Raw genomic sequence first — 26,239 nt, forward strand, 5'->3', positions numbered from 1 at the left:
GTGCCTTTTTGTTTTCAAACTCTTCTAGGTACTTGCTTTGAAATTAAGTTGGCCATTTTAACTACGAAATTTAATAAATGTCAGACTTGTAGTCAATAATTCGGTGTTGCCAACATAATGCCAAAGACATAGGCCACTTTGATCAGAAACTTAATTGAAAGCTTCCTATAAATAACTATTTGTATAGTATGGCAAAATTTGTCCATCTTTCATTAGACTCGTCTTAAATAATTAGCCAACAGTATAAATTTTTGTATTTAATTATAATTATAATTTCAAAGAGAAAAATTATAATTTTAAAGCGTGCTAGAAACATAGGATAAAGAGAGTAAAAGATTACAAATTAAATTTTTAATTTCTGATATGGGGCGACATCGGTTGGTGAAGAGTTGTAGCTCAAGTTCACTCGTGTTGAACACTTGTGTAAAAATTTCTGTAAAGTCGGATAAACATAAATATTATTCATGTTTTTTCACTTAGTTTAAAGTCTCTGGAACGTGGTGGAAATTTGCTTTTTCCCTTTTTCAAAAAAATGGCATTTTCTAAAAACCCCAAAACAATTTTTGTCACAAACTTTCAACATTTTGTTGGCCACTGTTTAACCTCCTACATGGATCAAGTTAGCGGCTGTTTCAAACAGCTGATCTAATCCCAGCAACATATGTTTTTGTTTACACAAAAATTCACTTGTTTTTTAATCGTGCTGTCAATCGAATGCGAATCAATCATTTTCTAATTCTAAAAACGGTAAGTCCTCAATTTCAAATTCCGCGCAGTACATGACGTACTTCCGTCTCTCGCCCCCACCTCATTACCCTACACACGTGCAAAATGCATTTTCCACAAAATCACAGCTAATGTTACTAGTGTTCTCACACCTATATTTTCTAGTCTCAAACTTTCCCAACACCTCAACCCTTTACCCAAGAACAAACTTGTGGTAAGTGTAATTATAAGCTTGGGCGTGTCGTAAAAATGTCGCCACGTGTTTCCAGAACCAGCATGGTCCAGAACGACAGTTCGAATTCAGGCGACGAGGGCTCGCCCCCAGTAGCCGCCCCCAACCCGGCCAAGGGCATTCCTTTGGGGAAGTACCGCCTCGTGGGTTGGGGGGTGGACACCACCGGACGCCGCCTCATCGACGAAATCTGCCAAATCGCCGCCTACAGCCCTTCAAGTCAATTTTCCCAATACATCATGCCCTTCTCAGATTTAAACCCTTCGTACCGTCGCAAACACAGCATCCGTGTAGTCAACACGGGTCGCTATCGCATGCTCAAAGACATGCGATCGAATAAATTCGTCAAGACCAAGAGCGACGTGGCGGCGCTTACCGACTTCCTCGAATGGCTGGAGAAGGTGCAAGGGGATGACGCCCACGACGGCATCATCCTCATCTACCACGAGATACGCAAAGCATCACCAGGCATGCTCCTGGAGGTCCTACGCAGGTACAACCTCCTGGAGCGTTTCGCTAAAATTGTCAAAGGCTTTGCGAACGGTTTTAACATTGCTCAAGCAAAATGCGCCAAAACCACCAAATCGTTCAGTCTGAGAGTCATGGCTAAGGTGCTCCTCAACCGCGAAGATGAAGATTTTTCCAGTGCTGTTGACCGAGCGAGGGTTTCGTATGAAATTGCGGCGCATTTAGCGCAAGGCGAACGCCAGGATTTGGACGAGAAGAAACCCACAGGAACCGAACCCGAAATTATTAATTTTGTTTGCCCGTTTGTTAATCCTATTTCAGCAGAAGAGGATGAAATTGCACAGTTTAAGGTCAGTTTTTCGATCAGTGATAATGATAAGTTTATCGTGACTTATCGCAAAAAAATTTTTGATTTCAGGTGTTGCTAGAAAGGCAAAACACTTTCCGCCCTGTTTTTGGTGCCTTATTGAGAGCGAGTCGCCCCGAAAGACAGCATGCAACGCATTTGAGACGACTTTTGGCCGAAAATAATATTAATTATGATAAATTGAAGCAGGCGTATGAGGATGGTGCAAAGGATGGATTGGATAAGGTGCTAAAAAGTGAGGTAAGTTATTCTACAGAATGTTCCAGCGAGTTGAAAAAGTTCATTATTCATACTAACCCCCTTTGATCTAAAATTATTATTTTCAAATATACAGGGTATTTCAGAAATGAATTCCATTCCAAACCCATTATTATTTTTTTAAATGGTACACTATATTTTTTTACATTTTTGGTTGTAAATTTTAACACTGATTTTCTTAAGCTACATTATTATTAGTGGAGTTTGCTTAGTTTTTGAAATAATTTGTTTTTTGTCGAAAACACGCTTTGTAAAAAAAAATATTCTTAAAAAACTAAGAATTCCATAAAAGAAGGACTTTCACCACTTTTATTTTTTTATTTTCGCAGTTAAGTGCCTCTTCTGATTACTCAAAGATTTAACTTTATGCTTTGTTGATTTTTTACGTGTCAAATTTGCCCTATCCTCGAGGTTATCCTTAATAATTACTATGGAAATGTACTAAAACGTCTGAATTTTTTTTAAAATGTCAATTTCATGTCACATTTAAATTTTCTAGTAGTCGCAGGAATGATTTCAGAATTGGCGCGAATAGAAAAATTCTGGTTAATTGTTATTAAACACAGTTATTTTTTGAGAAAATTTACTTAAAAATGTAAAAACAAACCCCCCTTCATGTTGACGTCACTAATTTTCATCAAACTATGCATTCAAAGCTACCTGTGATCAACATGACCTAATTTAATCGCAGACGATCAGAGGTCAATGACCCTTGGGGGTTATTATAAACACGAAAAAATAAAAAAAAGTATTAGAATCTGTGTAATTACCTTAACGGGATCTTTTTCTTCTCTTGCTGTCGAAAGCAAGGTCTCCAAAACAAATGTAAAATGAGAAAAAATGAAACTTTTCCAGTCACTAAAACCACCCCTCGACCACACTTCACTTGAAAAATTTCACTCGGTTTACACATTGTTTGTAACTAATTAAATTGGACAATGTTGTGACTGTAGTAACCGAACAAAAAGTCTTGAATTTTCAGTTTTGTACAAATTTAAAAACGACGCCACCACTCTCGCGCATACCCCATTTTAAAACTGTTGGCAGTGGTGTCGCAACGTCTATTGGCAACGAATGCACGCGCGAAATTCAAAAAAATGTTCGTATTTTAGTTTTCGTCCTAATTCAGTAAGTTTTTGTCCAATTAAGCCCAAAAAGGCTCAGTTAACTTAAAAAAGTAGTTTATTTTTCAATTTCATTTTTTCGAGTTGCAATTTTTGCAATACGATTTTTTTTTCAGGTAGCGAACGCCAAAGAGACTGAACTGAGCGAGCTGTTGGACATTTTGGATTGTTTTTTCGATCCGGAGAAAAAGGCTGTGCAGCCCAAGCCACGGTATTATCAAAACAACAACAATAGGAAACCTCGAGGTACAAGAAAATCGTTCAACAAAGATAGGAATTCAGAATCGACGAGTAGTCCAAACGCCTCGTCTGATAATGCGACTGAGAAAACTGGAACCGAATCTGAAAAAGAGAAGACTGTAGAAGTGCAATAATTGTGCCTTTGACATTTTTCATTGATTTTTTTTACAACACTTCTTTCGTTGCTTTATTAATCAGTTAAGAATTTTTTTATTTTATTTGTAATTATTAATGCGTAATTTAACGTTTTTTTTTAACGAAAGGTGTGTTACTATAAGGTGTTAATATTTTCGGAGTTTATTTGTGGATAAAATCTTTAAGTTTATAGGAGTCATGTTGATCGTGATAATGAGATAATATATTGCAATTATTGTATATTAAGTTTGATAATGGGTGATTTTTATGTGGCAAATTTATTTTATATTTGTTACATACCTGTTATTTATTAAAAAATATAACTATTAACCGACTTTGTTTACTTTTTTGACCAATTTACCTAGACAACATAAAAATAGTGATTTTATAATTCCCGCCGTTCCTGAAGCAACCACTTGTCAGAATGACATGATAGGTTATGTAATACAGTGTATTTTCTTATTTTTAATTTAAATTACAATTCGATGAATTGACTATTCCTGATTAGTACAATAACTACCACAATTCTGTAAATTTACGAAAATTAGCTAATTAGTGTAATTGCCAAGTGAAACGTCAAAAAGAAAGTTGTTCTTCTAGAAAAAACACCTCAAGTAGTGGAGAAGGGGCAATAATAAACTTTTTATCTAGTTTATATTTTCATTAACGTTGTCAATACGCATGACAAGACACTTTTCAATAATTTGCTCAAAGTTCAGTCGACTAAATTAGTGAGCGTTGTCGTGTTGCTAAACCATAATTTCGCCAAAAAATGGGTGATCTAAGATTTGATGGGAGAGTGGTCGTGGTCACGGGGGCTGGAGCTGGGCTAGGCCGAGCCTATGCCCTTTTATTTGGCTCTCGGGGGGCCAAAGTTGTAGTCAACGATTTAGGGGGCGGTAGACATGGTGATGGTAAATCATCAAGTGCAGCAGACGCTGTGGTTGAAGAAATTAAAAGGAATGGTATTGATTGTAAATGTCCAGTTTTTTCACAATTTTTCACCATTGGTTTTAGGGGGCACAGCAGTTGCCGATTACAATTCGGTTGTTGATGGAGAAAAGGTCATTAAAACGGCGCTTGATAATTTCGGACGTGTTGATGTTTTGATTAACAATGCGGGGATTTTGAGAGACAAGAGTTTTGCGAGAATATCTGACCAGGATTGGGGTAACATTACTAAAATTTGTCATACGTAACTATTTTTTTTTATTTTATACTTAGATTTAGTTCATGCGGTGCATTTGAAAGGCAGTTTTAAGACCACTCAAGCTGCCTTTCCCATTTTTAAGAAACAAGGGTATGGGAGAATTATAATGACTTCTTCAAATTCTGGACTTTACGGTACTATAGTTTTTATTGTTTTGTTGTTTAACTATGTGTGGCTTAGGTAATTTTGGTCAAGCGAATTATTCCGCTGCTAAAATGGGTCTTGTTGGTTTGGCCAGTACTATTGCAATTGAAGGGGCAAAGAATAATATTCATTGCAATGTCATTGTTCCAACAGCTGCGAGTAGACTGACTGAGGATATTTTGCCACCTGATCTCTACGCTGAACTCAAACCGGAGCTAATTGCACCTGTTGTGGTAATTTTTCTATATAAAGTTTGTATCAGGCCACTAAAAATATATTGGCCTGTTAGTTCCTTAGTGCTATGTCGGAGGTGAATGACATTTGAGCATAAAATTTTGACATAAACTTGTCAAATTAAATTTTCACATTTGTCACCAACCTAACAAATTTAACATCAAATGGCACCATGATTTTTTAATTAAATTTAAGCGCGTAATTTTTTTAGGCCTACTTATGTCACGAAAGTTGCACCGAAAACGGCTCTATAATTGAATCAGCGGCTGGTTGGGCCGGAAAGTGCCAAATAATTCGTTCAAATGGTAGTCTTTTACGTACGAAAATCACTGACGGTGTTTCGGTTGAAAACGTTCGTGATAAGTGGCAAAAAGTCACTTCAATGTCCAATGCTGAACATTTGGACTCAATCCAAGAAGCTACTGGTGCTTTGATGACGTCACTTGACAGTCTTCGGTCAGGTGAAGTCAAAGACGAAGAAGTTGACGTTTATAACTTTACCCAGAAAGATATCATCTTGTATGCACTTGGAGGTTGGACATTACGTAATTTTTTGTGAATCATTTTGTTAATTTAAAATTTAGTGGGCGCGTCTTTGAAAAATCCAAACGAACTGAAATTTATCTACGAAAACGACGAAGATTTTAGTGCCTTACCGACATTTTACATAATGCCGGCAATGCAAGCAATGTTCACTTCTTCCAAACTTGAGTCAGCAATTCCCGGAAAAACGGTCAGCTTAGCTCAGATTTTACACGGCGAGCAATATATCGAGTTTTTGGGAGAAGTCCCCAAAGAAGGAAAATTATTTTCAAAGAACTCAATCGTTGAAGTTTTGGATAAGGGATCGGGAGCTGCAATCGTTCAAAACAGTAATTGATTTCGCACATTTAATGCGATTTTATTAATTGTTCCAATTTAGTTGAAACGTTTGACGAGCAAGGAAATTTACTAATCCGCAACCAAACTGTCGCTTTTGTTGTGGGTGCTGGCAATTTTGGTGGTTCTAGAACTGGTACTAAAGCAATCCCTTGCCAAAGCAAGCCACCCCGAGTACCTGATTTGAGTCTCACTGATAAAACTACAATTGATCAAGCTGCCCTCTATCGGCTTTCGGGTGATACAAACCCGCTTCATATTGATCCGAATATGGCAGTGGTGGCTGGATTTAAACAACCGATTTTGCACGGTTTATGCACTTTGGGATTTTCAATCAGGTTGTTAGTGAGGGCTTATGCTGGTGGTGATCCAAGTTTTGTTAAAGCTTGCAAGGTATAAAAAATATCTTGAGATTTTGGGGGAATTACAGGAGGTTTCAGGCCAGGTTTATGAAACCGGTGATTCCCGGACAAACGCTCAGAGTTGATTTTTGGAGGGAAGGCAGTAGAATTCATTTCGAGACAAGTGTTGTAGAGACAAATACGGTGGTGATAGGAGGTAAGTGTTTTGCTTAAATTATTAAAAAAACTTATGCAAATAGTTCTACTAAAATTATTGAAATTATGCAAAATATTTAACAAAGTAAGAAATTTTAATAAATGTCAAATTTCATATCTTATGTTTGTTTTAAGTATTTTTAGCTAACATATTTTTAGGCCTTATCCTAAAACCAGAATAGTTTGATATCTATCATCGAATGACATTATCAGTTAAAAAATTCGTCCATGACTTATAAATATGGAAACAATAAACAATTTATTTGTGGATAAGCACAATGGACGTAATTTCATTAATTTTTCTCAAATAAATTCAATTATAGACACTGACTGTTCATAATTTAATCAATCCTATCTCATAACAAAAATAAAAATATTTTTAGCCTCTAAAATTTCTAAAATACTGTTGCAATTTATTGAGGTTCAAAGATCAATGATTTTTCTATTACGTCATTGAACTTTGTATTGTCAAGTTGAAACATTTAAAACAAAATTGTCGAGCATCATTTACTAGTGTTGCTTTGTGACTATAATAATACAAAAACAATTCCCAAGGAATTTTTTTTAAGAAGGTATGTAATTTTGTGAATTTTGGTGCAAAAATTTAAGGTTTTAATCGTAATTAAATTTCATGGAATGTTAACTTTTAATATTAGTGAATCGTTTTAAATGATTGTTTATCACAAAAATTAAAAAATGTCATGAAAAAATCTGACATTATCACTCCTACTAAGCTTCACCTGGTAATTTAGATAGCAACAGGTAACAATTTAATTTAAAATATGCAAAACAACATTGACACGTTTTTGTACTTTGCTCTAACCATGGGTTTAAATTCGGCGCGTTATTATCAAAAATGGCTAAACCAATAAACTTCCATGGTCTGATAATTTCACCCAATCACAGCCCAAACTCTCCAAAATACATAACCTCATTTAAAAACAATTTTATCGAGTCGTGACTTTCACATTTCTTGTCTGAATTTTATCAAAACGCCACTCGAGAGATATTGTAGTCGTTTAATAAATTTTCCAGGAGCGTACGTTGATTTGAATTCGGTCAAAGTAATGGAACCAATCAACAATTCCGTCTCGGCTCCTGCCTTGGAAAGTGATGCAGTTTTCCAGTTTATAATCGACCAAGTGAAAGCCGATCCGAATAAAGCCAAGTCAATTGGAGGAGTATTTTTGTATAAAATCACCAAAAATGGCAAAGAAGCCAAACAATGGAGTGAGTTACACTTAATTAAATTGGGGCTAAATTTGACAACAATTTCTTGCAGCAATGGATTTGAAAAACGCTAAAGTTTACGAGGGGGCGCCTGAGGGTAAACCAAGTACCACTTTGACCATTGCCGATGAAGATTTTATGCTTCTGGCACAAGGGAAGTTGCAACCACAAGCCGCTTTCATGAAGGGAAAACTCAAAATTACCGGAAATATCATGCTGGCGCAGAAATTGGCTCCAATTCTCAAAGCCAACGCCAAACTGTAATTTGGTTTTGTGTACGAGGCACATTCCGTTTTTTGTGTCACTGGTTTATATTTTTTATGTATGGTGAATTGTGTATAATTATTTTAAGTTTCAAAAGTTTTGTATTCTGTTATTGTGGACTTGTTTAAATATATTTCTTTACCAAACGAGCTTTTTGTAGATTTTTTCAAGCCAAATTGGTTAAGCAAGAATGAAGTCTATCAAGTAGTTGGAGAAATAAAATTAACAACGTTGTTAAGAGTTGTTGCTATAGCAATAAGTCTAACCAATAAAACTACAGTTAAAATGTCAAAATGTTCAAATTTAAGTTAAAAGAACTTGTAAGAATTAATGACAGGTGGTGATTACAAGCGCCAAGTGTTGGTAAAAGTTGAAAATTTATTGTGTGTATAAATACAATTCGAATATAATAAATGGTACTTCTTACTTATATTTGATTTCGCAAATTATAAAATATTTAGTGTGAGGAAAGAAACCCAACTGTAATAAAAAATTTAACTATACAATAACATTACATAACAAATCGGCATGCAAATGGTAAAAATTACAAGAAAAAATACACCTGTTTTATAAAAGCACTGGGAATGTACCAGCAGAGTACTTAGTTATTTGGTTATTATTTTAGTATTATGATAAAAAATTTCAAACTCAGTCTTAACATGAATTATTCAGTGCAGGTCACAACAAAATTTTCAAAAAACACCATACACCACAGATCTTAAAGGAATTTCACAAAATATTATTCTGTAGGTAATAAATATAAAACTTCTAAAATTTGGATAAATTTCAGCTAGATTCAGGCACGAATATTTCAATACTTTCTACTGGTTTTTGGGCTTTCATTGCCTTTCTCCTCTCTTCAATCATCTGTTTTCGTTGGGCTTCGCGTTTCTTTCGAGCTTCTTCGCTCGCCTGTGACGTTGCTTTTACTCTATTCACTATTTTCTTTGCTTTGCCATTGGTCACATTATTGACAGGTTGTGATGGCTTCACCTCTTGCCAATTGTTGGCCTTCAGCAACTCGATTTCCTTGAAGAGAGCATCCACTTGGTCGACCTGAAGCATCACCATGTCCCAAAAGCCTTGCAAGTCCTCATTAGTGGTGGGAAAAGCTTCATTTTCACCCTGTTTATAACTCATGAAATAAAAAATTAAATTAATCAACAATGTCATTACCTGTGTGATGTTATTCGTGCATAGTCCTTTGAACTGTTGCATTTTCTGTGATACTAAAAGTCTGGCTTTCCCCGAAGCCGAATGAATTTTCCCGATGATTTCTTCAGACAGTTCAGTGTTGGATAATTCCATTTCTACTTTGTCAGCCAGTTGTAAAAGTCGGTTCGTTTCGTTCTGCAGGATTTTCAAAAAGTGGTGACCGTCCTTTTCACCTACACATAAGATAATCATTACGAAAGCGTACAGTTTTTTCGTTAACGAGTAAATCGTGTCGCTGACCCGTTCGAACGGAAACATGATTATTTCCAATAGTGCACTCATTGCAGAAATTTTTGATTGATTAAAACTGTCAGTACATCACATAATTGGTACAAAAAAGGCACACAATAGGAACGTGATAAGATTAAGAAAAATGATAGAGTAAACGTCAATGTCACATTTTCAATTTTGACGAGATATTTAAGGTGTTCAATGCTATAACAAAATAAGTTCAATTTGTTATCTCCAATCCGCGTATATACTAATTTTTTTATTTTTTAAAATAATAAAATATCACATTGTTCTATGTTGTTGTATAGTTTCTTGTCTTTAAATAACGGATTAAAATTAATAGAATGACAAATTGTTCGATTTTTTTTTGGCGTGTTTCACACAAAAGTTGAAAATTTGCAATATCCTCACCTGTTTCTTCCTTAATGGTCATCTTGGCAACATTATCCCCTTCACTTGCCGCAATTTGCTTACTATGCCCATTAACTTTAACCTCATCTTTCAACGTAGGTACAGTACAACTTTTCTGCATTGAATTCTCGACCCCTTTCCTCGGACTCAAAATCGGTAATTGTGCCCGAAATTCAGGTCTCAAATGTCTCAAAACTGGCAAAGCTGGACTACTATTACTCTGTTTCATTGGCGATTCAATTCCGTTTTCTTCCACATAAGAATTCTCACATTCCGATTCATGTTTTTGCTTCTTTGAGACGAAAAATCCCTGAGCTAGAGCCCCAGGTCCGTACAACCTCTCAACTCTCTGCTCAATGAACGATTTTGTTTCAACAACATTCATTTTGCTCTGTCCGTTCATTTTTGGCATGCATTTATTGGTGAGTTTCTTGTGGTCGTAGCAAGCGTCGATGGTATCCTTTGTGTAGACTTTTGAGGTGAAATGGTGAGATTCGGTGTGTTTTTGGAACGTCATGGTCTTGGTTGATTGGTAGTGATGATGATGGGTGATGGTATGGTCGGTCATTTTGGGCTTGATGTGGGTTGGTAAAGGGACGAGATTTGGGGGTGAAAGAAGATTGTTCTGGATGGAATAAGTTGTTGGTGGATTTTTTGGTGTCAAATTGTCATTATCGAGACGATGGGGAGAAGTGTCTCTGGAACGAGCAAGACGTACTGGGTCGTAGTTGGTTGTGGTGGAATAGCCGTTTACAGTGCAGGCTAGACTGAGATATGAAGGTAAATGGGGCTCAGATGTGGGGGTTCTGATGCTAGCGCTCCGGAGGGTGCCACCAGATGAGGCTTCAGACCAGTCTGGAAATAGCATTAAACATTTTTCACTCTTGAAAAAAAAAACAAATAATTAAAAAAAATGTTGCTTAAGAAAAATTTTCAATAACATTTTTCAGAATCAAAGCCGGTGAGGCAAAAGAGGTACTTATTTTACGCGTCAGTGAAAAAACACGCCTAAATGATAATAAATATTTACTAAGAGAAAAACAAAATAAAGAAAAAACTTCAACAACTAATGTTATTTTATGATAGGGTGACTCCACCACAGGGACCTCGGTTATAATACACCCTGTATTGATAAAAAATCGAGGTTTGCACTCAAATCACATCAAATTTTTCCTCGAATTTTTCTTATACTTTAGTAAATTTAAAAAATAGCGGCTATTAAGTAAGCATTTTTTTCTCATCTTCAACAATCAGCAGTGTTCATGCCACCACCAAAAAAAAAAACTAGATAAAATATTAAACTAAATAATTGTGTTTGAAGAAATAAATTGCTATAATTAAGTAATAATAGCCTAACCGTTAAGCAAGTGAACGGATCATTATTTTCTATCTCACAAGTCACAATTAGAGTAGTTTTTCGATGATGACACAGACAAGTCAACACTCTAATTGAACTATAAAAACTTGGGCATTGATTTAATTAATTACAAATTTTTAAATTGAATTCTTGGAAATTGCTCCTGCTACAAACAAAAATAAAAAAACACAAAAAACTCTTGAGGACCACTTCACTCCAGAAACCACAATGAAGCCACACGGAATACCTGAAAGATCAGCCGAAGCTTCAACGTCTAGAGAGCAAGTCCCGATAGAGTCGACAGATCGGTCCATCACCGTTTCGGTGGTGGAAGCAGCGTTTTCATAACCGGATACGCAATTAGAAGACGGCGACGTGAGTTCGTCGTCGTGGTCGTTGGGATTCTCCCATGAGGATGAGGAGCATTTTGAATCGTCGCCGGGCCGTCGTTTGATCGACGAACTCCTAGTATGTCGTCGTCTTGTCGAAAACGACGTCCGACGTGACTGTGCACTTGACGATTTTTGGGAGCTGATCTCAAGGGTTTGGGATGGGTCGAGAGGAAGGGTGCAGGGACGACGGGCCGGTAACGGAGAGGTCGGTATCCTGGTGACGCCGAGCAGCAGCACCGTTGAGCGATCCTCCGGGAGGTCACTGCACCCAACATTCGGATTATCGGATGCAATTCTAAGACGACGTGCAAACAGATGGGAAGCGACAACGACGAGCCAACAAGCGCAAACAAGGTGCAAAAGCGAAAAAAAGTGCAACAAAAAATAGAAATTGCGGTGTATTTACACTATGTACAGACGACAAGATTCCCAAATTTTTTACCAAAAAAATCGATATTTTAAGTACCTACATAACAAGCCTTGACTTAATAATAAACTCTTGAATAAGATCTCGGGCAATCAATTACGGAGCAACTACTTAAAAATTAATTTGCAGTTGTAATTTCAGTCGATTACCTGAACCGATTAGGTATCTCCATTAAGCTGTTTAATTGAGTATTTGTTTCGAATCAATTACGAAGAAACCGTAATAGTTTCATAGATACCCAGTATATGATGTCACAAACAAAGCAATGATGACATTGCTTTTTATAATATTATTAATGAAGCGATAAATTCACGGCTCATTAATCTGAAAAAGTACAAGCTGAAAAATTTAAATGAGACTTGGAATTTCAATTACACTGAATCGTCTTACCCAAACATCTCATTTGTAACAATGACACACTTTTTTTAGAATGTGTGTTCATCACATTACCTATTGACAAATCGAAGATTTTACACAAGTTATGAGTAAAATTCCAAAATCAAATTCCACAAAAACAAAGCTATAATTTTTACTAGCAAAACCACGCATTTGATCTAATTTACAGCGTCTTTGGTTAAAAACCACAGATCAAGGTAATCAGGTGTTGCAAATTCATTAGCAAATACAAAAATACAACTCTGACGCATCTACAATGAAAATCATCGCAAATGTTGCATTCAAATGGATAAAATTTAAAATATTGCGACTCTGATCATGTTACTGAATTTACAACTTTACTGTGACAAGGTAATTAATTATTGTTAAAGTGTTTCGCCTCCACTAACGATCAAATAAAAAAGAACAATCATATTCAAAACTAGCGACTGTAGGCGAAAAGTGTATTATTCTTAATGATAATTTATCGTCCGAAATTCATGGTTATTGGTTTTTCAGACTGTTTTTCTTGCTTTGAATAAATAACAACACATTCCTTTCAGTTTAGGGAAGATAATGAACCAAAATTGTTGAGTCACTGGGTCATTGATATTTTACATTTACGTCGAAGAAAAAATTTATCATCTAATCTCAAATACAGGTATTGCGATTTTGATCTCGTTAGATTCAATTATGGTACCATAATTATTTATGGGATTATTTATCATGCGGAAATATTTTTGAAAGGTTCTCTCAAATTATTTTATGAATAATGCGAACTCATGCACACACCTATGCAGTTTACGACTCCAAAATAACAGTTAACTGAAATTTATTAATCCAACTCATGCAAGTAAGTTCACGCCTTGTGTTCCAAACATCTATATTTGGCTAGGTGGACGAAAATCACCCACGTGCACTAAAATACCTCTTGATCCATTTACTGATGAACTTATTCAAACGTCGACGTTTACCCATTTTCAAACGAAAATTTAAACCACAAAACTGCCGATCCATTTTGTGTGTACCTACATCACATCTAGCTCAAAGCATGATTCGAATAAACTGATTTTAGAACGCGAGACTTGAGGAATTCCCTTTCGATGTTATTTATAGCAACCCCTTAAACTATTCGAATAGTAAAATGTGCAACCGCTAGGAAACATCAACGATTTTTTTCGTATGGAAAATGTAAAAATTCTCAAATACCCTTGAATTTGAGAACAATAAACCCATGGCAACCGGCCCATTTGTGGACGAAAAGTGGGCGACAAGGTGAACTCACTCACTTACTATTACTAAAGGGTGACAAAGAAGTGATATCTCATTCTCTTTTAAAAATTAGACACCTGTATCATTTCTCGAAACAATAAAGCAGTCGACTGAAATCAATAAACCAGATAGGAGACGACTAAAATACAACATAACAGTCCCACTATCGTGCATTTGACTGAATTGAGAATTCTGAAGGTGGTTCGACTCACTCTACTTTCGATGCAACTACATAACACACAAGAACCATAAAAAACAAGGAACTTACTCCGATGAATTTCCCGAAACTCCAGCCATTGTAAATTTTTGATGCAAGTTGTCCGTGTTGAATTTAAGATCGAACTAGGTGATAGAAGCACAAACCAGTGAATTTCACGGTGTCATAGCCGGGAAGCCAACGCAAAACCCGATAAATTCATTGAGGGGATGAGACCTTGTTGCCATTAATAACACCTTAGTTAAAGGTCACAAATGGGTTTGGTCAATTACCGAACGCATGAATGATGTGAAATTATAAAAGAAAGCTTCCAGAAGGGTTAAAAAAATCTGTTTAATGATCGTGAACTGGAGCATTTTAAAAATCCGCCTCCCAAATGCACTTATTTACAGCTCACCTCCAAACTATGTCATCAATGATGATAATAATAAAACTTGTTATGTTACGGTCGAAAATAAGTACCTACTTACCTAGTTAACGCACCCCACACTATTTTAATTGACATTTTGTGCACCACGAGGCCAAGAATTTAAATACTAATCATAACCACTCTATTATTTATTGCTGTGGTAATCACAGACACTTATTTCCGAAATTAGATTCGTGAGAAGTAATTCGAGAAAATTTTACAGAAACTGAAGCAGCAAAATTATTTAAATTAGGGTAATTAACCTACAATAAATTGCCCACTGTTCAAGGTTTAATCCAAGTTTCCATATTTAAAATTGCAACACATAAGAACGCTGGGAAAGACAAGCCGGAAATATCTCTACACATTTTTATTCAAGAATTTAAAAATTGTGTATTTTTTGTCGCCCGACATAAACTAAGGAATTTTCGACTCTACCGACAAAGAAGAACCAATTCCCGCGGAAATGTTCATTCATGCTTTTGCGGTCACTGATCACTACTTACTTTTTTTCTTGATTTCCTATTCGTACTACTTGCAATTCTCAAGTCGTTAAAAATCATCCATATCGGAGCCTTTCATTAAGAGAAATGCTATGGACGATTAATTGAGTATGATTTATAATCATCTGATCCAATTAAATGATAAAAAACTTTATTTTTATTAAATTTATTTTTACAACCACAAGACGGATACGTAATGAATTATTTAGACATTTAAAATAAATACAAATCGGTCAATCGTCCGGTTTTTTTACAAAGAGCCCTTATCTGTCAATAATAAATTATGCAAAAAATGCGTGGTGTTTGATTTTCAAGCCCACCAATTAATAAATTATTCATTGTCTTAAGTTACAAGCATTGATACAAATGTACCAAGTTGTAAATCATTTTTTCAAGGAGTAGATTAGATACATTATGAAAAACGTAACTTCAAGCCATTTCACTAATTATAATCACTAATCAGTAATAACTGCATTTCCGTGGTTTTTGTACAAAATACGTGGGATAAGAAATCTAACAATTATTTATAGTCGTGTTCCTTGTGGTACTTTCTAGAATTTTTCCCTGGTTCGAAAAATTATTACAATGACCTCTAGTCAGTAAAATAAAAACTAAATGCAGAAGATTCTTCAAGACGTGATAAACTCTCAACACTTGTTACACAAACAATAATAACAGTAAACGTAGTGGTATTTCCTTCTTCAATTTGGTTGCTACTACCATCGTGTTATTTTTTCACATAAAAAAGAGACATCCCGATAAAACAATTCCACGGTCACGCTGCCACCAAGGAATGCAATTTTATTGTAGTAACAAATAATAGGTTCATTAACAGTAGTGTTCAAGTCTCAGTACTCGAGTTAGAATAATAATGCATAACAATTCACCGTTGCGTTATTTATTAGGCGGCACGTCAGCAGCTGCATATCGCAGCTAAAAAATTGTCATTTCTATCATACCAATTGAAATAAAAAGGCCTTGATTAAGCAAATAAAGTACGAAAAGCTATAATCTATGCAAATAGTGCCCTACATACCACACTGCATGCAAAAAGCGGAATTGTAGCAAATGCCCACTGGAAACAACACTCCAATCTCGAATTTTACAATTGAAAAACTTATCAATCAACAAAAAGTGAAGTTTTTTGAAAAACATGAAAAAGGTTGGATTTTGCCACTTACCACTAAGTGTTCAAAATGTCAGTTTTTATATGAAACGCCACGTAAGGGAATTACCTTTACACTAATTTCGTTCACTTAATTTAATTGGGTGTGACCTAAATAATGTTTAGTACGAAATCTTCAACCCACACGTCAAAAACACAGCAGACATGTCCGATTTGAAATGACAGAATGACATGGCCGGCAATACAGTTTTCTATAAAGTATTGGGAGTTTACGCGCGCCAGGTTGCCGTTTCATTTATATTTTTTCAAATCCAAAATCTTCAAAAATGGAACATGAAATCGGTGATACAATTAATTGTTACTTATCACTAATTGAAATGTAACAACTCAAACGTGTTTGTGGACGTTACTAATTGTGTTTCAGACTCGAACAACTGGAATCTCACTTTATAAATGGAGGGACAAAACATTATCAATTGGTTCGTCAAAAACTGGCAAATTGTTGCCAAAAAATCGACATTATTATCACTTTAGAAACAAATAACGCCGATTTTCTTGTAAGTGGACGTTTTCTAATCAAACTTTTATTAACACTAAATTAGGTGTCGCTGTTTCAACAAAGACACCAGCTCACTTTCCTGCTTGAAATCACTGAGAAACTAATTCAGACAGAACCAACAATCAATCAACCACTCGACGAAATCGCAACCAAAAGTATCGAAACACCAAGAGTTCGAGGTCTTAATGAAATAATCGGTCTCTATGAAATCAAAAAAACCTTGAAATCGCTTGTTATCCTCCCAAAAACACAGCCCCAATTATTTAAGAATCGTACGATTTGTAACAGTATTTTACTATATGGCCCCCCGGGAACGGGGAAAACACGCCTCGCGCACGCTCTGGCGGCGGAGGCCACCGCCACTTTTTACTCGATTTCGGCTGGGGATGTCTTATCTCCTTACGTGGGACAAACGGAAAAGTATGTTGAAATTTGAAGACTTGACTGTAATTTTGTTGTTTTTAGAACGATCAAGGCTTTATTCCAACATTTGAAAAATGGTTGCGAATTCAGTATACTTTTCATTGACGAAATTGATGCGTTTTGTCGCAAACGAAGCGGCAGTGAACATGAATACACTAGAAGGTTTGTCCAATTTTTAATTCATTGATGACAAGTTTTTAGGATCAAGACTGAACTAATGTGCCAATTATCGGGCATTGAAAACTGCAAGAACTTTATTATAGTCTGTGCTACAAACTGTCCCTGGGACCTGGATTGTGCCATTTTGAGACGCTTCCAGAAGCGTATTTACGTGCCTTTGCCCAGTCAAATCGAACGATTGGAGTTTTTTAAATTTTTTACAAGAAATATTCATTTTGAGGGCAGTAATGGTGATTGGACAACACTACTTGAAAAAACCGAGGGTTTTTCTGGTTCGGACTTGAACGATTTGGTCCAAACAGCCCTAAATATCCCGCTGAAAGAATTGGAAGATACGAAAATTTGGAAATGCAGTGATGATGGTTTTTATGAACCAGTGATGGGAGAACAGGATTTGTCCAAAGTGGTTTGTTCCGAATTGCAAGACTTGCCTTCAAATTCGATCAAGGAAAGAAGTGTTCAAATGAACGATTTTCTGATAGCTGCAGATTCAGTTAAAAGCACCGTCAGTCCTAATGATGTTAGAAAATATGAAAATTTTTGTGGGATTTAGGTGAAAACAACAGTTAGGTTTCTTGTTGTTTATTGATCTTAATTTTCGTAACTTATGCACACTTTGACAATAAAAAATGTCGCTCATCGTTACTCGCTAATTTTGAAAATTTTACTGTGATTTTGGGCGAGAAAATTAAATTTCCCATTTAATTCTCTCACGAAACAAAAGGAATGCGCATTTCACGTAATTACACAGCCTAAAGAAAATGTTTTCTAGAATCAAAATTCTAGTATAATCACAGAAAAATTTTTGGAGTATGTTTCATCAATTTTTTAATTGCGTTCACAAATATTAACCTACGGCTACACTTTTATAAAGAAAATGTTTACATAATTTCACTTAGAAAATATTTGATTAACATATTATATCTTCACTCAACCTCTCTTGTAACTACAAAAATAATACTTTGAGCTATTAATTATTATACATCTACAAATAGGCGAATAATATGGTTGGAAATGTAAATGAAAATTTGGGACTTTGTCGTGCTCTGTGTTGGTGTATTATTAATGAGCGCTTCGTTTTACAAAATCAGTCATAAAAGAAAAAAGTGGCTCAATTGTACTTTAGTCTCTCGTTTTATTACAACGCACCTAAGTAATTAGATTAGCAATACGACATCAACAAGACTAAATTTAAAGGCCCTCAGCTTTTCACTTTATTCAACTTAACACAATCTTTGATTTCGGTTGTTTGTCAATATCAAATTTAAGTATCACAACGCGTATTCTTCAGTACGTAATAAGTTACTCCAACAAAGTAATTTTTAAATTGACTAGTTTAGTTAAAAAAAAAACTATTCTCTAATATTTAGGCTTACAAATTTTAAAAATAATTTGTTAGTGAAATAATATAATCAACTGGTTTTTCCATCTACCAAGTGATTTAGTAAAAAATTAACAGAAAAAAGATGTAATGGTGTCAAGCCGTTACTTAGGCTTTCTAATCATTTTTCGATTTCATTAACTGCTTTTAGATCTTTTTAAATAGGCGTACGTAAAATTACAAGGCCAACAACACTCAACATAAGCTATATTCTGATTTAATAAACACTGTGCAAGCCAATCAAATTTGTGCTTTCCTCAAAATTATTACTCTATTTAAATTACTATGTTGTCTTCCTGTTATCCGGACGAGCTAAAATTTCGCATACAAACGTAATGTCCATGACAATGTAATACTATAGAAAAGATTTTTTTATAAATTAAAAAAAAGGTTTTTCAATTGTTTAAACCTTCTCCAAGTGGAAGTAAGTCTGGTCCATGCAGAAAATAGCAGTATTTTTCTTAATTTTTGGATTATGAACAAATTGGCCTGCACTTAAATAAAAAATAATTTACAAAATCTCAGCCACTCTACATAAATACAACTCACTCTAATCCACACACATACCTAAAAACTGCTCACACTATCTCTGTCTTGCAAATCGTTTAATTGGGGCAACTTCGGGGGCAGAGGGGGCTCCAAATCAGGGACACTGCCCCACTGGCCTCGACTCATCATCCTATCATCATACAAGGAAAATCTTGCTGATTCTTTAGCCGCTTTACCCCTTGTCCTTCTGACAGACGGCGGTACATCACCTGGTGTTTTAATTCTCAGTGATGGATCTTTAAGTCTGGAAAGATCGCTAATCGACGAGAATACTTCATTGAACTGTTCGAGAGACCTCTGACGCGATAAACTATTTTTCCGTTTTAGAATTTGTGTAACTCCACAGGAGTTTTCCTGTGATTTGACTACGTTCAATGGCAACGTTGAAGGCCTTTTAGTTTCGCTGTCGGATGATAGTAGTGAAGTTGTGACGCCGTTTTGGCCATTAACTAATTTCGCATTGAGTTTTACTTGAGTGGCTTTCGTCGAATTATCACCCGAATTGTATTTTTTATTCGGGAAGAGTTTCATAAAACCGTTCCATTTGAATCGAGACTTGGAGCTTTCACTTGAAGTGTTTGACTGTTTAGGGCTACCGTGGACTGCATTTTGGAGATAGGGAATAGGAGTGGCTCGGTAATTAATCTGGTAGTTGAGAAAATCATTTGTGATTAAATTCTGAAATTCGGAACTTGTGCAATGTTTCGACGATTTATCAATAAGAAGAGAGTCACTCGAGCCGGAAAGAAGGTTCCGCTCAAGGCAAGGATTGCGTCCTTGGTAGGGTTGAAGTGGCGTTACACAGGCTACTAATTGATTGGAGTTTTTACAATGCTCTTCGCTTGGCGACAAGAGGGTTTCTACGGTACCGACGGAAATGTCGATTTGGTGGTCGTGAAGGTGGTTGTTGTTTATTAAGGGGGTGGGACTTGCTGGAGGGTGCATGGAATGAAGAACGCGCCCTTTGAGCGAAGGGAGTTCTAGGAGACGTTCGACGACACACAGTGATGTTAAACGGGCTTCAGCATCCTAAAAAAAATTGTTGTGTCAGCCTAGTGTGTCAGTAATAATAGACCAGTCAAATAAGGGTTTAAATCAAAATGCACTAAGTACTTGCAATTTGTAATTTTGTCGCCAAATTTAGAATCTTAATTTAGCAACTTTGACCCCCTTTGACTATTAAACTTAAATGTCAAAATTTTACATAGTCAATATGAGGTTCGCAAGCAGGGAGGCCAATAACTTAATGTTGCTAACAGAGTTTTTTGCCTCAACCGGTATAAACTATTGAATGATTCGCTTAGAAATACCTGGTCCCAGCAGTCCTCGGCGGTTTCACATAAGAGCCTCGCTGCAGCCGTGTCTTTCCACGACGGCGGCCACAAAGGCCTTGCTTTGTGTCGACTGACTAAAGTTTGCATCTGTTCTAAAGTTGGATTTTCTCCAGCTTCCTTGAAAAATGGCGGTGAATATGGCGATGGTTCAGAATTCTGCATATCACTGCATCGTATTCCTAATTCCCATAGGACAAGGCCAAGGGCGTAAACGTCGATTTGCTTGAGAGCACTTTCGCAATCTCGCAAATTGACTGCTCCTTCCAAAACTTCCGGGGCCATGTATCGCAGAGTTCCTGCAAAGTTGAGAAAACTTGTGTGGTCTCAAGCACTTGACTTAATCATTCATGAAACAGTAAATCAGATACTTTAATGAATTTCGTTTGAGTGACAAAGAACAAACAAGTGCTTTTAAACGTCTGGTTTTCGTCAGATTGAAGTGTTCTGGACGAAATGTCTAAGAACAAGTGTTTTTAATAAATTGCTCTTCAAATACAAAGATTAAAAAAATTGTCATTTTACAACTCACCAGCTTCACTGATGGACTTGTTCTCCGCAAGTCTCGGTATCACCGCCAACCCCAAATCGCAAATACAGCACGTCAAATCGGGTCTAACTAGAATATTCCGACTGTTGATATCCCTATGCGCAATACATGGCTTTCCCAAATCCGAATGTAAATGTGCTAAACCTCTCGCCACCCCCAAACTCATTTTACTCAAAGTCATCAAGTCTAGAGTGTGATTTTTGAGGTATTCCTGCAAGCATTCCTGCTCAAGACTGAGAAGGAGACGGTAGTCAGTTAAACCACCGGGGGCGGTAATATATTCGCCACCTCCGTAGCATTTCAATAAGGCTGAATTTTCACCTGAGAGTTTGTAAATTTCATGTTCGTTGAGAAAGTAATTGCGATGATGAGCTGCAAATACTTTGACGGCCACTTCCTGATCATCGATCATTCCGCGCCATACGCAGCCATATCTCCCTTGACCTGTATAAAACAATTTTCGTAATTCATGATACAAGAAAAAATTAACGTGTGATTAGTTAATGATCCTTCGTGAAGACTGATAATTTTATTTCAAAAAGTGCGTCATTTCATGTTGTTTTAGAAACCCTAAAAATTGTTTTATTTATAGCGAGTATATCAACAAACTTTTACTAAAAACTGATCACGTTCAGCTAATTGCGACTAAATTTGTTGAAATAAATAAATATGTTGTTTAGAAAAAAACTCTTCACTATTAATTCAGGGATTCGGTCCGTTTACATTTTTACTTTTCAGCAAAAAGTTTTTTTTAACACATAAAATTTAAAATAAATATACTATTATTATTATTAATTATTAATTCTCTTCAAAAATTTTGACAAATTCCCAAATTACAGAAAACATGGGAGCAAAAATAATTTACAAAAATTGATCAAAATAAAGTTGTTTAGAAAAAATTCGTACCAATAACGTTCAAAAGCTTCAATTTGTCCAAGCTGTAGTCAGCCGGTGGCGGCATTGCATGCTGACCTCCCTCCATGTCATGTTTCTTCGGTTTCTTCTTCCAGAGATAGTACGAGGCTCCAAAAGCAATAACCGTTACAAATATGAACGAAACAACTACAACGATCCAAATGAACGATTTGACCGACTTCTTCGGCGCCACTTCGGTCGTGGATGGAGGGAAGTCTTCGACAGGTACGTAAGCATCGGTAAAGTTAACATTGCACATGTCTTCAGAACAACAACAAAATTTCGTGTTGTTCATTGCTTTGGGAGGCCGATTGGCGGCAAGACATTGTGCCCTGTCACATTCGTTCGGTTTGCCAGAAGTGTCCCAACAACCTATCAAAAAAAAATATATCACTTCAATAAGTGGCTTTTAACGGACATGTGGTTATTAAATCAAGCGATAAAAACAAGGAATGAATGATGAAATAATTAATGCTTTTTCTTAATCGCTTAAATTTAGAAACAAATTTAATATAAATGACAGATCCAGAAAGCATTGGTCAAGCGATGGAGTCGTGAATGATAATCAAACTCTAATTAAGCAATATTTCCATAACCAAATCTCAAATTGCTAATGATTTTATGACATTTTTTTCTCTAATTATTATTGTAACATTTATCTAGTGATTGTATTTTTTACGGTGAGTGCTATTTTTATCTCGACAGTTAAAAAATTGCTTATTTTTTTCAAAGGCATTACAAAACGTTTTATTTGCGTCCATTTCCGAGAATAAAATATACACGTGGGAAATAAAAAAAATCAATTCTGTGTTGGATTCGTATCATCGCGAAAGAAATCGTGATTTAGATCACGTTTGTAAAATTAATGAGAAAGCAACTGATAAAGTTTTTAAAAAATAACGCATTTGTATTAAACAACAAATAAACAAAGATTGTATTCATTTTTGCCAAAGTAGTAATTTTTCCTCACACACAACTTTAGAATAACATGTAGTATAAAGCCAAAGAACTTTATAACTAAAAATTATTTTCAAGCCTTTATTCATCTTGAATAAATTCTCACGAAACTGGAAACCGGACGTTTGCTGTTCTTATTTCATTGCAAAATCCTTTCTGAAGCGTTTTATTAACAAATTCATTTTTTAAATGTAGTTCTTGCGACTCGAATATTTACTACAACTACATGTAAAAAAGAAACGATAAGTTAGTTAATCGAACGCTGACCCAGTAATCCTAGAATTCTCTAAGATAAATTCTCAATTTACTGTTTATCCCAATTTGTGTGGAGACTTACAGAAATGTTATTTTTGTCAAATTGTATTTAGATAAGTGAGCCGTTCTCAAATATTTAAATTAATTTGCGTCGTTTTGCTGCAATTCTTTTAGACGAAATGTGACACAAAAATCTATTTTAAGCCAGACAATAACAGACATTTCTATAGATTTTTAAATCTCGTACAAGGATTTGTCGCCGAAAAACTCGAAGCCACGTCGTTTGAAAGCAAATAAAAAATGGAGAAAATCAATTATTAAGTAAACCCAAACCGTTATGGGTTGATTAATTTTGTCACGAGTTAATTTACAACAAACGATTGATTAAAGAAGAATTATCTTTTACTCAGTGCTTCAAAAAACATTTTTTTTTTAATTTTAGTCTTCAGAAGCTTAGTCAGATTATTTTTAATTACAAAGTCAAGCCTAATAAAAGAGATTTCGAACACAGAAAAAACGCAGTGTAGTAATAGAAAATCGAGAATAAAACATAAAAGATGATAAAATTTTGTACAATTAGAGCTGTCGTCTATTTTACCTTGCCCCATGATGGTTTTGGTGCCATCGTTTGGATCCTCTTTCCACAGGGTGTAGCAGTAACTCTTGACGCACTTTTCGTCTGGAGACTCCGTTGATATTTCTTCAGGACCCCCATCTTCACTAATGTGTGTAATAGTCCCTGCAGCTTTTGCACAAAATATAAAATCTTTGGAATTATCTTTAATGGCACTGACACATTGCAGCGAAAAGAAAACAACTATAAACTTCTCAATAAGATTCATTTCTGCAGGTCCCTTTTATTCATAGTCTGAAAAAAAATAATCAAGTCATAATCATTACCACCTAGACAGGACACTATTTATAGTGACATTTGAGCCCTATCGAAACAAAACACGACAAAAATAAATCAAACCCAAGTGAATAATCACAGTGTGTGAATTTGCATGAAATAATGGTTTAGTCTATAGAAATTTACGTAATTTTCGTGAATTAGTAAACGCGACATATTGATCAAATACGTGCCTTAAATGCGGATCGATTATCCGCCTAGTTTACCAAAACAGCCCCAATTAAAATTAACGCAAATAATTGCACATTGATAATTAATTGAAAATGGCGGTATTTACCAAAATTGTGTAGTGTTTTGTTTGAATTCAGGCACACTTGATTCGCACAGCCGAACTTAACCACACTAGTGTTTTAATCGTTCGACACAAGTGAAACAACATGAAAATATGGATTTGTTGTGTTATCAGAACCAGACGTTTTCTGAACTATGCTCTCACGGAATCGCTTAAATAACATTCTTTAATGTTCGCTTTTTATCACAACAATCAGTCATGTCGACTATAGTGGCCGTAGTCACCGCCTACCGTTACGTCACGTGATTGAAAATACCCGCCTGAAAAATTAGTGTGGCGCCGGTCTGCTGGAACAGACCCGCCTTGAAATGGTTTATTTTTATTACCAAAAAACGAAACAATTTTTTTCAAAATAAAGTAAACACAAATCTGAATCTTTTATGCGGAAACTGTTCGTCGGAGCATGTCACTTTGTGCTGTATAGGTGGCTGCCTATACACTAATTTTGTAGTTGAAAATTCCTTAAGGCTCTAGACCCTCTGGGAGCTGGCGCATACGTTTTACGTGTAAACTGTTTTTACTGTTTTTAGCCGCAAATTTAGACTTGAAGAGTTTCTTGACATTTGCAGTGTTTCTTTATAAATAAATGTAGTTCCAAGAAACATTCTTGATTAAAATAAATGGCTAGATATTTTTTTATTAAAAAAAATGTCTGTTAATGAAGTTGATACGAATTTTTGATAACGGTGCATTGTATTGAGAATTTAAAAAAACCATTTTATAGGAAATTTAAAAATACAGACCTGAGATATTTTAGATTTTTGTTAACTGTTCTTAATTGTTAGATATAAAGCAAAAATTAAATTGTAAGTAGGCAACTTTTAATGCATCCTTCTTCGAATGCGTAGCTAGCTGGAAGAAGATTTATGACGGGTTTAGGACGCACCGCTGGAGGTAACCACTATTGGGGTGACCCACAAGATAATAATTTTATTGCATTTGTTCAAGACAGAGAAATGTATCGGCACAAATAGGAATTTTAGCGATTTCTCTAATAATGGTATAAAATTAAAGCGCATGATTTCGGAATTAATTTTTTTAACAAAATAATTAGGTACCTATAGATTTGCATTACGTTTTTTTTGTAGACACTGCTATATATCAACGTATCTTATGAGATTTTGAAATACGAGTAATCACGCTCGCTATTTTTTTGAATACTTTTAACAATAAAATTATTCCTGTTTTAAAAAAAATATAAAAAAAGATGATTAATATTTTGGTTGTACTTAGCTTCGTTCTGCACAGGTTTTGTGATAAGTAGATAACGAATGGGGGGACAACACAACACAACCTTGACCTTGAGTTTGACCCCGCCCATTTTCCCTCTCTTTCTTTCAAGGCCAGTCGTTCTCTCTTACTTTTTCAAGGCCAACCCCTCCACTTCCCCCCACCACTTCAAGGCCAAGGCATTATTGGACCTTGATGTTTTCAAGGTCAAGGCCATTCATGTTACTCCCCACTTTTGCAAGGCCAACAACTTCCCTCTTTATTTATCATTCAAGGTCACTGCAGCTAATATATATAAAATTCAATACAAATTCAAAAACAGTATCTAATAAGTATTTCTCAATATTAAAGTAGTAAAAAAATGTGGTATCGTTTTACTTGTGAAGGTGTCATAATAGTGGAAGAAACGTGTTTCCACAACCAGTTAGGACACATATCTTTGGAAGGTGGTTGGGAACGTTTCTTTAATAGAGTGGTTGTGTGTGAGCAGTGCAGCACTAAGAACATTTCTATTATTAATCCAGATGGGTGGAATAATTCTTTAAGTATTGACATTACGTGTAATGAAGAAGAATTTAAAGAGTTACTTAGAAAATATGGTTTCCTTTGTCATAAGTGTAAAACTCCGTGTTACACAGCTAGCCAAGTGGATCCGGAAAATGCCCAAAAAATTATAGCTATATACCACTAACTTAAATCAGCAT

The 26,239-nt window shown here is 35.5% G+C and overlaps 5 protein-coding genes across 9 annotated transcripts; 3 read left to right on the top strand and 2 right to left on the bottom strand.

Annotated features, from left to right (window-relative positions):
* The first annotated feature begins 602 nt into the window (after positions 1-602).
* Positions 603-3,885, top strand: exu (exuperantia). 2 transcript variants are annotated; one of them, XM_969677.5, is made up of 5 exons: positions 605-747; positions 892-940; positions 996-1,776; positions 1,845-2,033; positions 3,292-3,885. In XM_969677.5, exons 3-5 carry the CDS (start codon positions 1,003-1,005, stop codon positions 3,547-3,549), a joined length of 1,221 nt encoding a protein of 406 aa, XP_974770.1. In that variant the 5' UTR covers positions 605-747; positions 892-940; positions 996-1,002; the 3' UTR covers positions 3,550-3,885. The 2 variants fall into 2 exon arrangements, with proteins under 2 accessions (XP_015836695.1, XP_974770.1); XM_015981209.2 differs by lacking the exon at positions 892-940 and having other exon boundaries at positions 603-747.
* Positions 3,886-3,984: 99 nt separating this feature from the next.
* On the top strand, positions 3,985-8,217 carry LOC663655 (hydroxysteroid (17-beta) dehydrogenase 4). 3 transcript variants are annotated; one of them, XM_969691.4, is made up of 10 exons: positions 4,005-4,515; positions 4,568-4,720; positions 4,775-4,894; positions 4,941-5,137; positions 5,350-5,671; positions 5,723-6,010; positions 6,061-6,410; positions 6,458-6,575; positions 7,610-7,804; positions 7,857-8,217. In XM_969691.4, the coding sequence occupies exons 1-10, from the start codon at positions 4,323-4,325 to the stop codon at positions 8,066-8,068; spliced, it is 2,148 nt and encodes a 715-aa protein (XP_974784.1). In that variant the 5' UTR covers positions 4,005-4,322; the 3' UTR covers positions 8,069-8,217. The 3 variants fall into 3 exon arrangements, with proteins under 3 accessions (XP_064211845.1, XP_974784.1, XP_008195215.1); XM_064355775.1 differs by lacking the exons at positions 7,610-7,804; positions 7,857-8,217 and adding an exon at positions 6,734-6,900 and having other exon boundaries at positions 3,985-4,515; XM_008196993.3 differs by lacking the exons at positions 4,005-4,515; positions 4,568-4,720; positions 4,775-4,894; ... (3 more) ...; positions 6,061-6,410; positions 6,458-6,575 and adding an exon at positions 6,999-7,146.
* A 209-nt stretch (positions 8,218-8,426) lies between these two features.
* vlc (vulcan) lies at positions 8,427-14,232 on the bottom strand. 2 transcript variants are annotated; one of them, XM_064355776.1, is made up of 5 exons: positions 14,017-14,232; positions 11,530-11,936; positions 9,926-10,780; positions 9,245-9,456; positions 8,427-9,193 (listed from the first exon to the last, which is right to left on the bottom strand). In XM_064355776.1, exons 1-5 carry the CDS (start codon positions 14,043-14,045, stop codon positions 8,855-8,857), a joined length of 1,842 nt encoding a protein of 613 aa, XP_064211846.1. In that variant the 5' UTR covers positions 14,046-14,232; the 3' UTR covers positions 8,427-8,854. The 2 variants fall into 2 exon arrangements, with proteins under 2 accessions (XP_064211846.1, XP_015836693.2); XM_015981207.2 differs by lacking the exon at positions 14,017-14,232 and adding an exon at positions 13,405-13,867.
* A 1,807-nt stretch (positions 14,233-16,039) lies between these two features.
* Positions 16,040-17,810, top strand: LOC663681 (uncharacterized). The gene is made up of 5 exons (XM_008196994.3): positions 16,040-16,382; positions 16,428-16,560; positions 16,606-16,982; positions 17,028-17,147; positions 17,187-17,810. Exons 1-5 carry the CDS (start codon positions 16,330-16,332, stop codon positions 17,716-17,718), a joined length of 1,215 nt encoding a protein of 404 aa, XP_008195216.1. The 5' UTR covers positions 16,040-16,329; the 3' UTR covers positions 17,719-17,810.
* Positions 17,732-24,740, bottom strand: wit (wishful thinking). Its single transcript, XM_969728.4, has 6 exons — positions 24,291-24,740; positions 23,702-23,971; positions 21,883-22,263; positions 20,959-21,420; positions 20,406-20,725; positions 17,732-20,124 (listed from the first exon to the last, which is right to left on the bottom strand). The coding sequence occupies exons 2-6, from the start codon at positions 23,943-23,945 to the stop codon at positions 19,114-19,116; spliced, it is 2,418 nt and encodes an 805-aa protein (XP_974821.1). The 5' UTR covers positions 23,946-23,971; positions 24,291-24,740; the 3' UTR covers positions 17,732-19,113.
* Between the last annotated feature and the right edge of the window lie 1,499 nt (positions 24,741-26,239).

The sequence above is a fragment of the Tribolium castaneum genome, chromosome 3 (assembly GCF_031307605.1).
Source record: "Tribolium castaneum strain GA2 chromosome 3, icTriCast1.1, whole genome shotgun sequence".
NCBI lineage: Eukaryota > Metazoa > Arthropoda > Insecta > Coleoptera > Tenebrionidae > Tribolium > Tribolium castaneum.

What these genes read in the sequence shown, in the direction of transcription:
- exu (XM_015981209.2), top strand. Translation starts at nt 1,003, where the DNA reads ATGGTCCAGAACGACAGTTCGAATTCAGGCGACGAGGGCTCGCCCCCA. An exon ending in ATGAAATTGCACAGTTTAAG is followed by an intron (nt 1,777 to 1,844) that starts GTCAGTTTTTCG and finishes TTTTGATTTCAG; the next exon opens with GTGTTGCTAGAAAGGCAAAA. An exon ending in ATAAGGTGCTAAAAAGTGAG is followed by an intron (nt 2,034 to 3,291) that starts GTAAGTTATTCT and finishes TTTTTTTTTCAG; the next exon opens with GTAGCGAACGCCAAAGAGAC.
- LOC663655 (XM_969691.4), top strand. Translation starts at nt 4,323, where the DNA reads ATGGGTGATCTAAGATTTGATGGGAGAGTGGTCGTGGTCACGGGGGCT. An exon ending in GTTTTGTTAAAGCTTGCAAG is followed by an intron (nt 6,411 to 6,457) that starts GTATAAAAAATA and finishes AGGAGGTTTCAG; the next exon opens with GCCAGGTTTATGAAACCGGT. An exon ending in CAAAGAAGCCAAACAATGGA is followed by an intron (nt 7,805 to 7,856) that starts GTGAGTTACACT and finishes AATTTCTTGCAG; the next exon opens with CAATGGATTTGAAAAACGCT.
- vlc (XM_015981207.2), bottom strand. Translation starts at nt 13,493, where the DNA reads ATGGATCGGCAGTTTTGTGGTTTAAATTTTCGTTTGAAAATGGGTAAA. An exon ending in AGCTTCGGCTGATCTTTCAG is followed by an intron (nt 10,781 to 11,529) that starts GTATTCCGTGTG and finishes TGCTATTTCCAG; the next exon opens with ACTGGTCTGAAGCCTCATCT. An exon ending in GCACGAATAACATCACACAG is followed by an intron (nt 9,194 to 9,244) that starts GTAATGACATTG and finishes AGTTATAAACAG; the next exon opens with GGTGAAAATGAAGCTTTTCC.
- LOC663681 (XM_008196994.3), top strand. Translation starts at nt 16,330, where the DNA reads ATGGAACATGAAATCGGTGATACAATTAATTGTTACTTATCACTAATT. An exon ending in TACGTGGGACAAACGGAAAA is followed by an intron (nt 16,983 to 17,027) that starts GTATGTTGAAAT and finishes TGTTGTTTTTAG; the next exon opens with AACGATCAAGGCTTTATTCC. An exon ending in GAACATGAATACACTAGAAG is followed by an intron (nt 17,148 to 17,186) that starts GTTTGTCCAATT and finishes ACAAGTTTTTAG; the next exon opens with GATCAAGACTGAACTAATGT.
- wit (XM_969728.4), bottom strand. Translation starts at nt 23,945, where the DNA reads ATGAATCTTATTGAGAAGTTTATAGTTGTTTTCTTTTCGCTGCAATGT. An exon ending in GAAGCTTTTGAACGTTATTG is followed by an intron (nt 21,421 to 21,882) that starts GTACGAATTTTT and finishes TGTTTTATACAG; the next exon opens with GTCAAGGGAGATATGGCTGC. An exon ending in CAAGTCCATCAGTGAAGCTG is followed by an intron (nt 20,726 to 20,958) that starts GTGAGTTGTAAA and finishes TCAACTTTGCAG; the next exon opens with GAACTCTGCGATACATGGCC.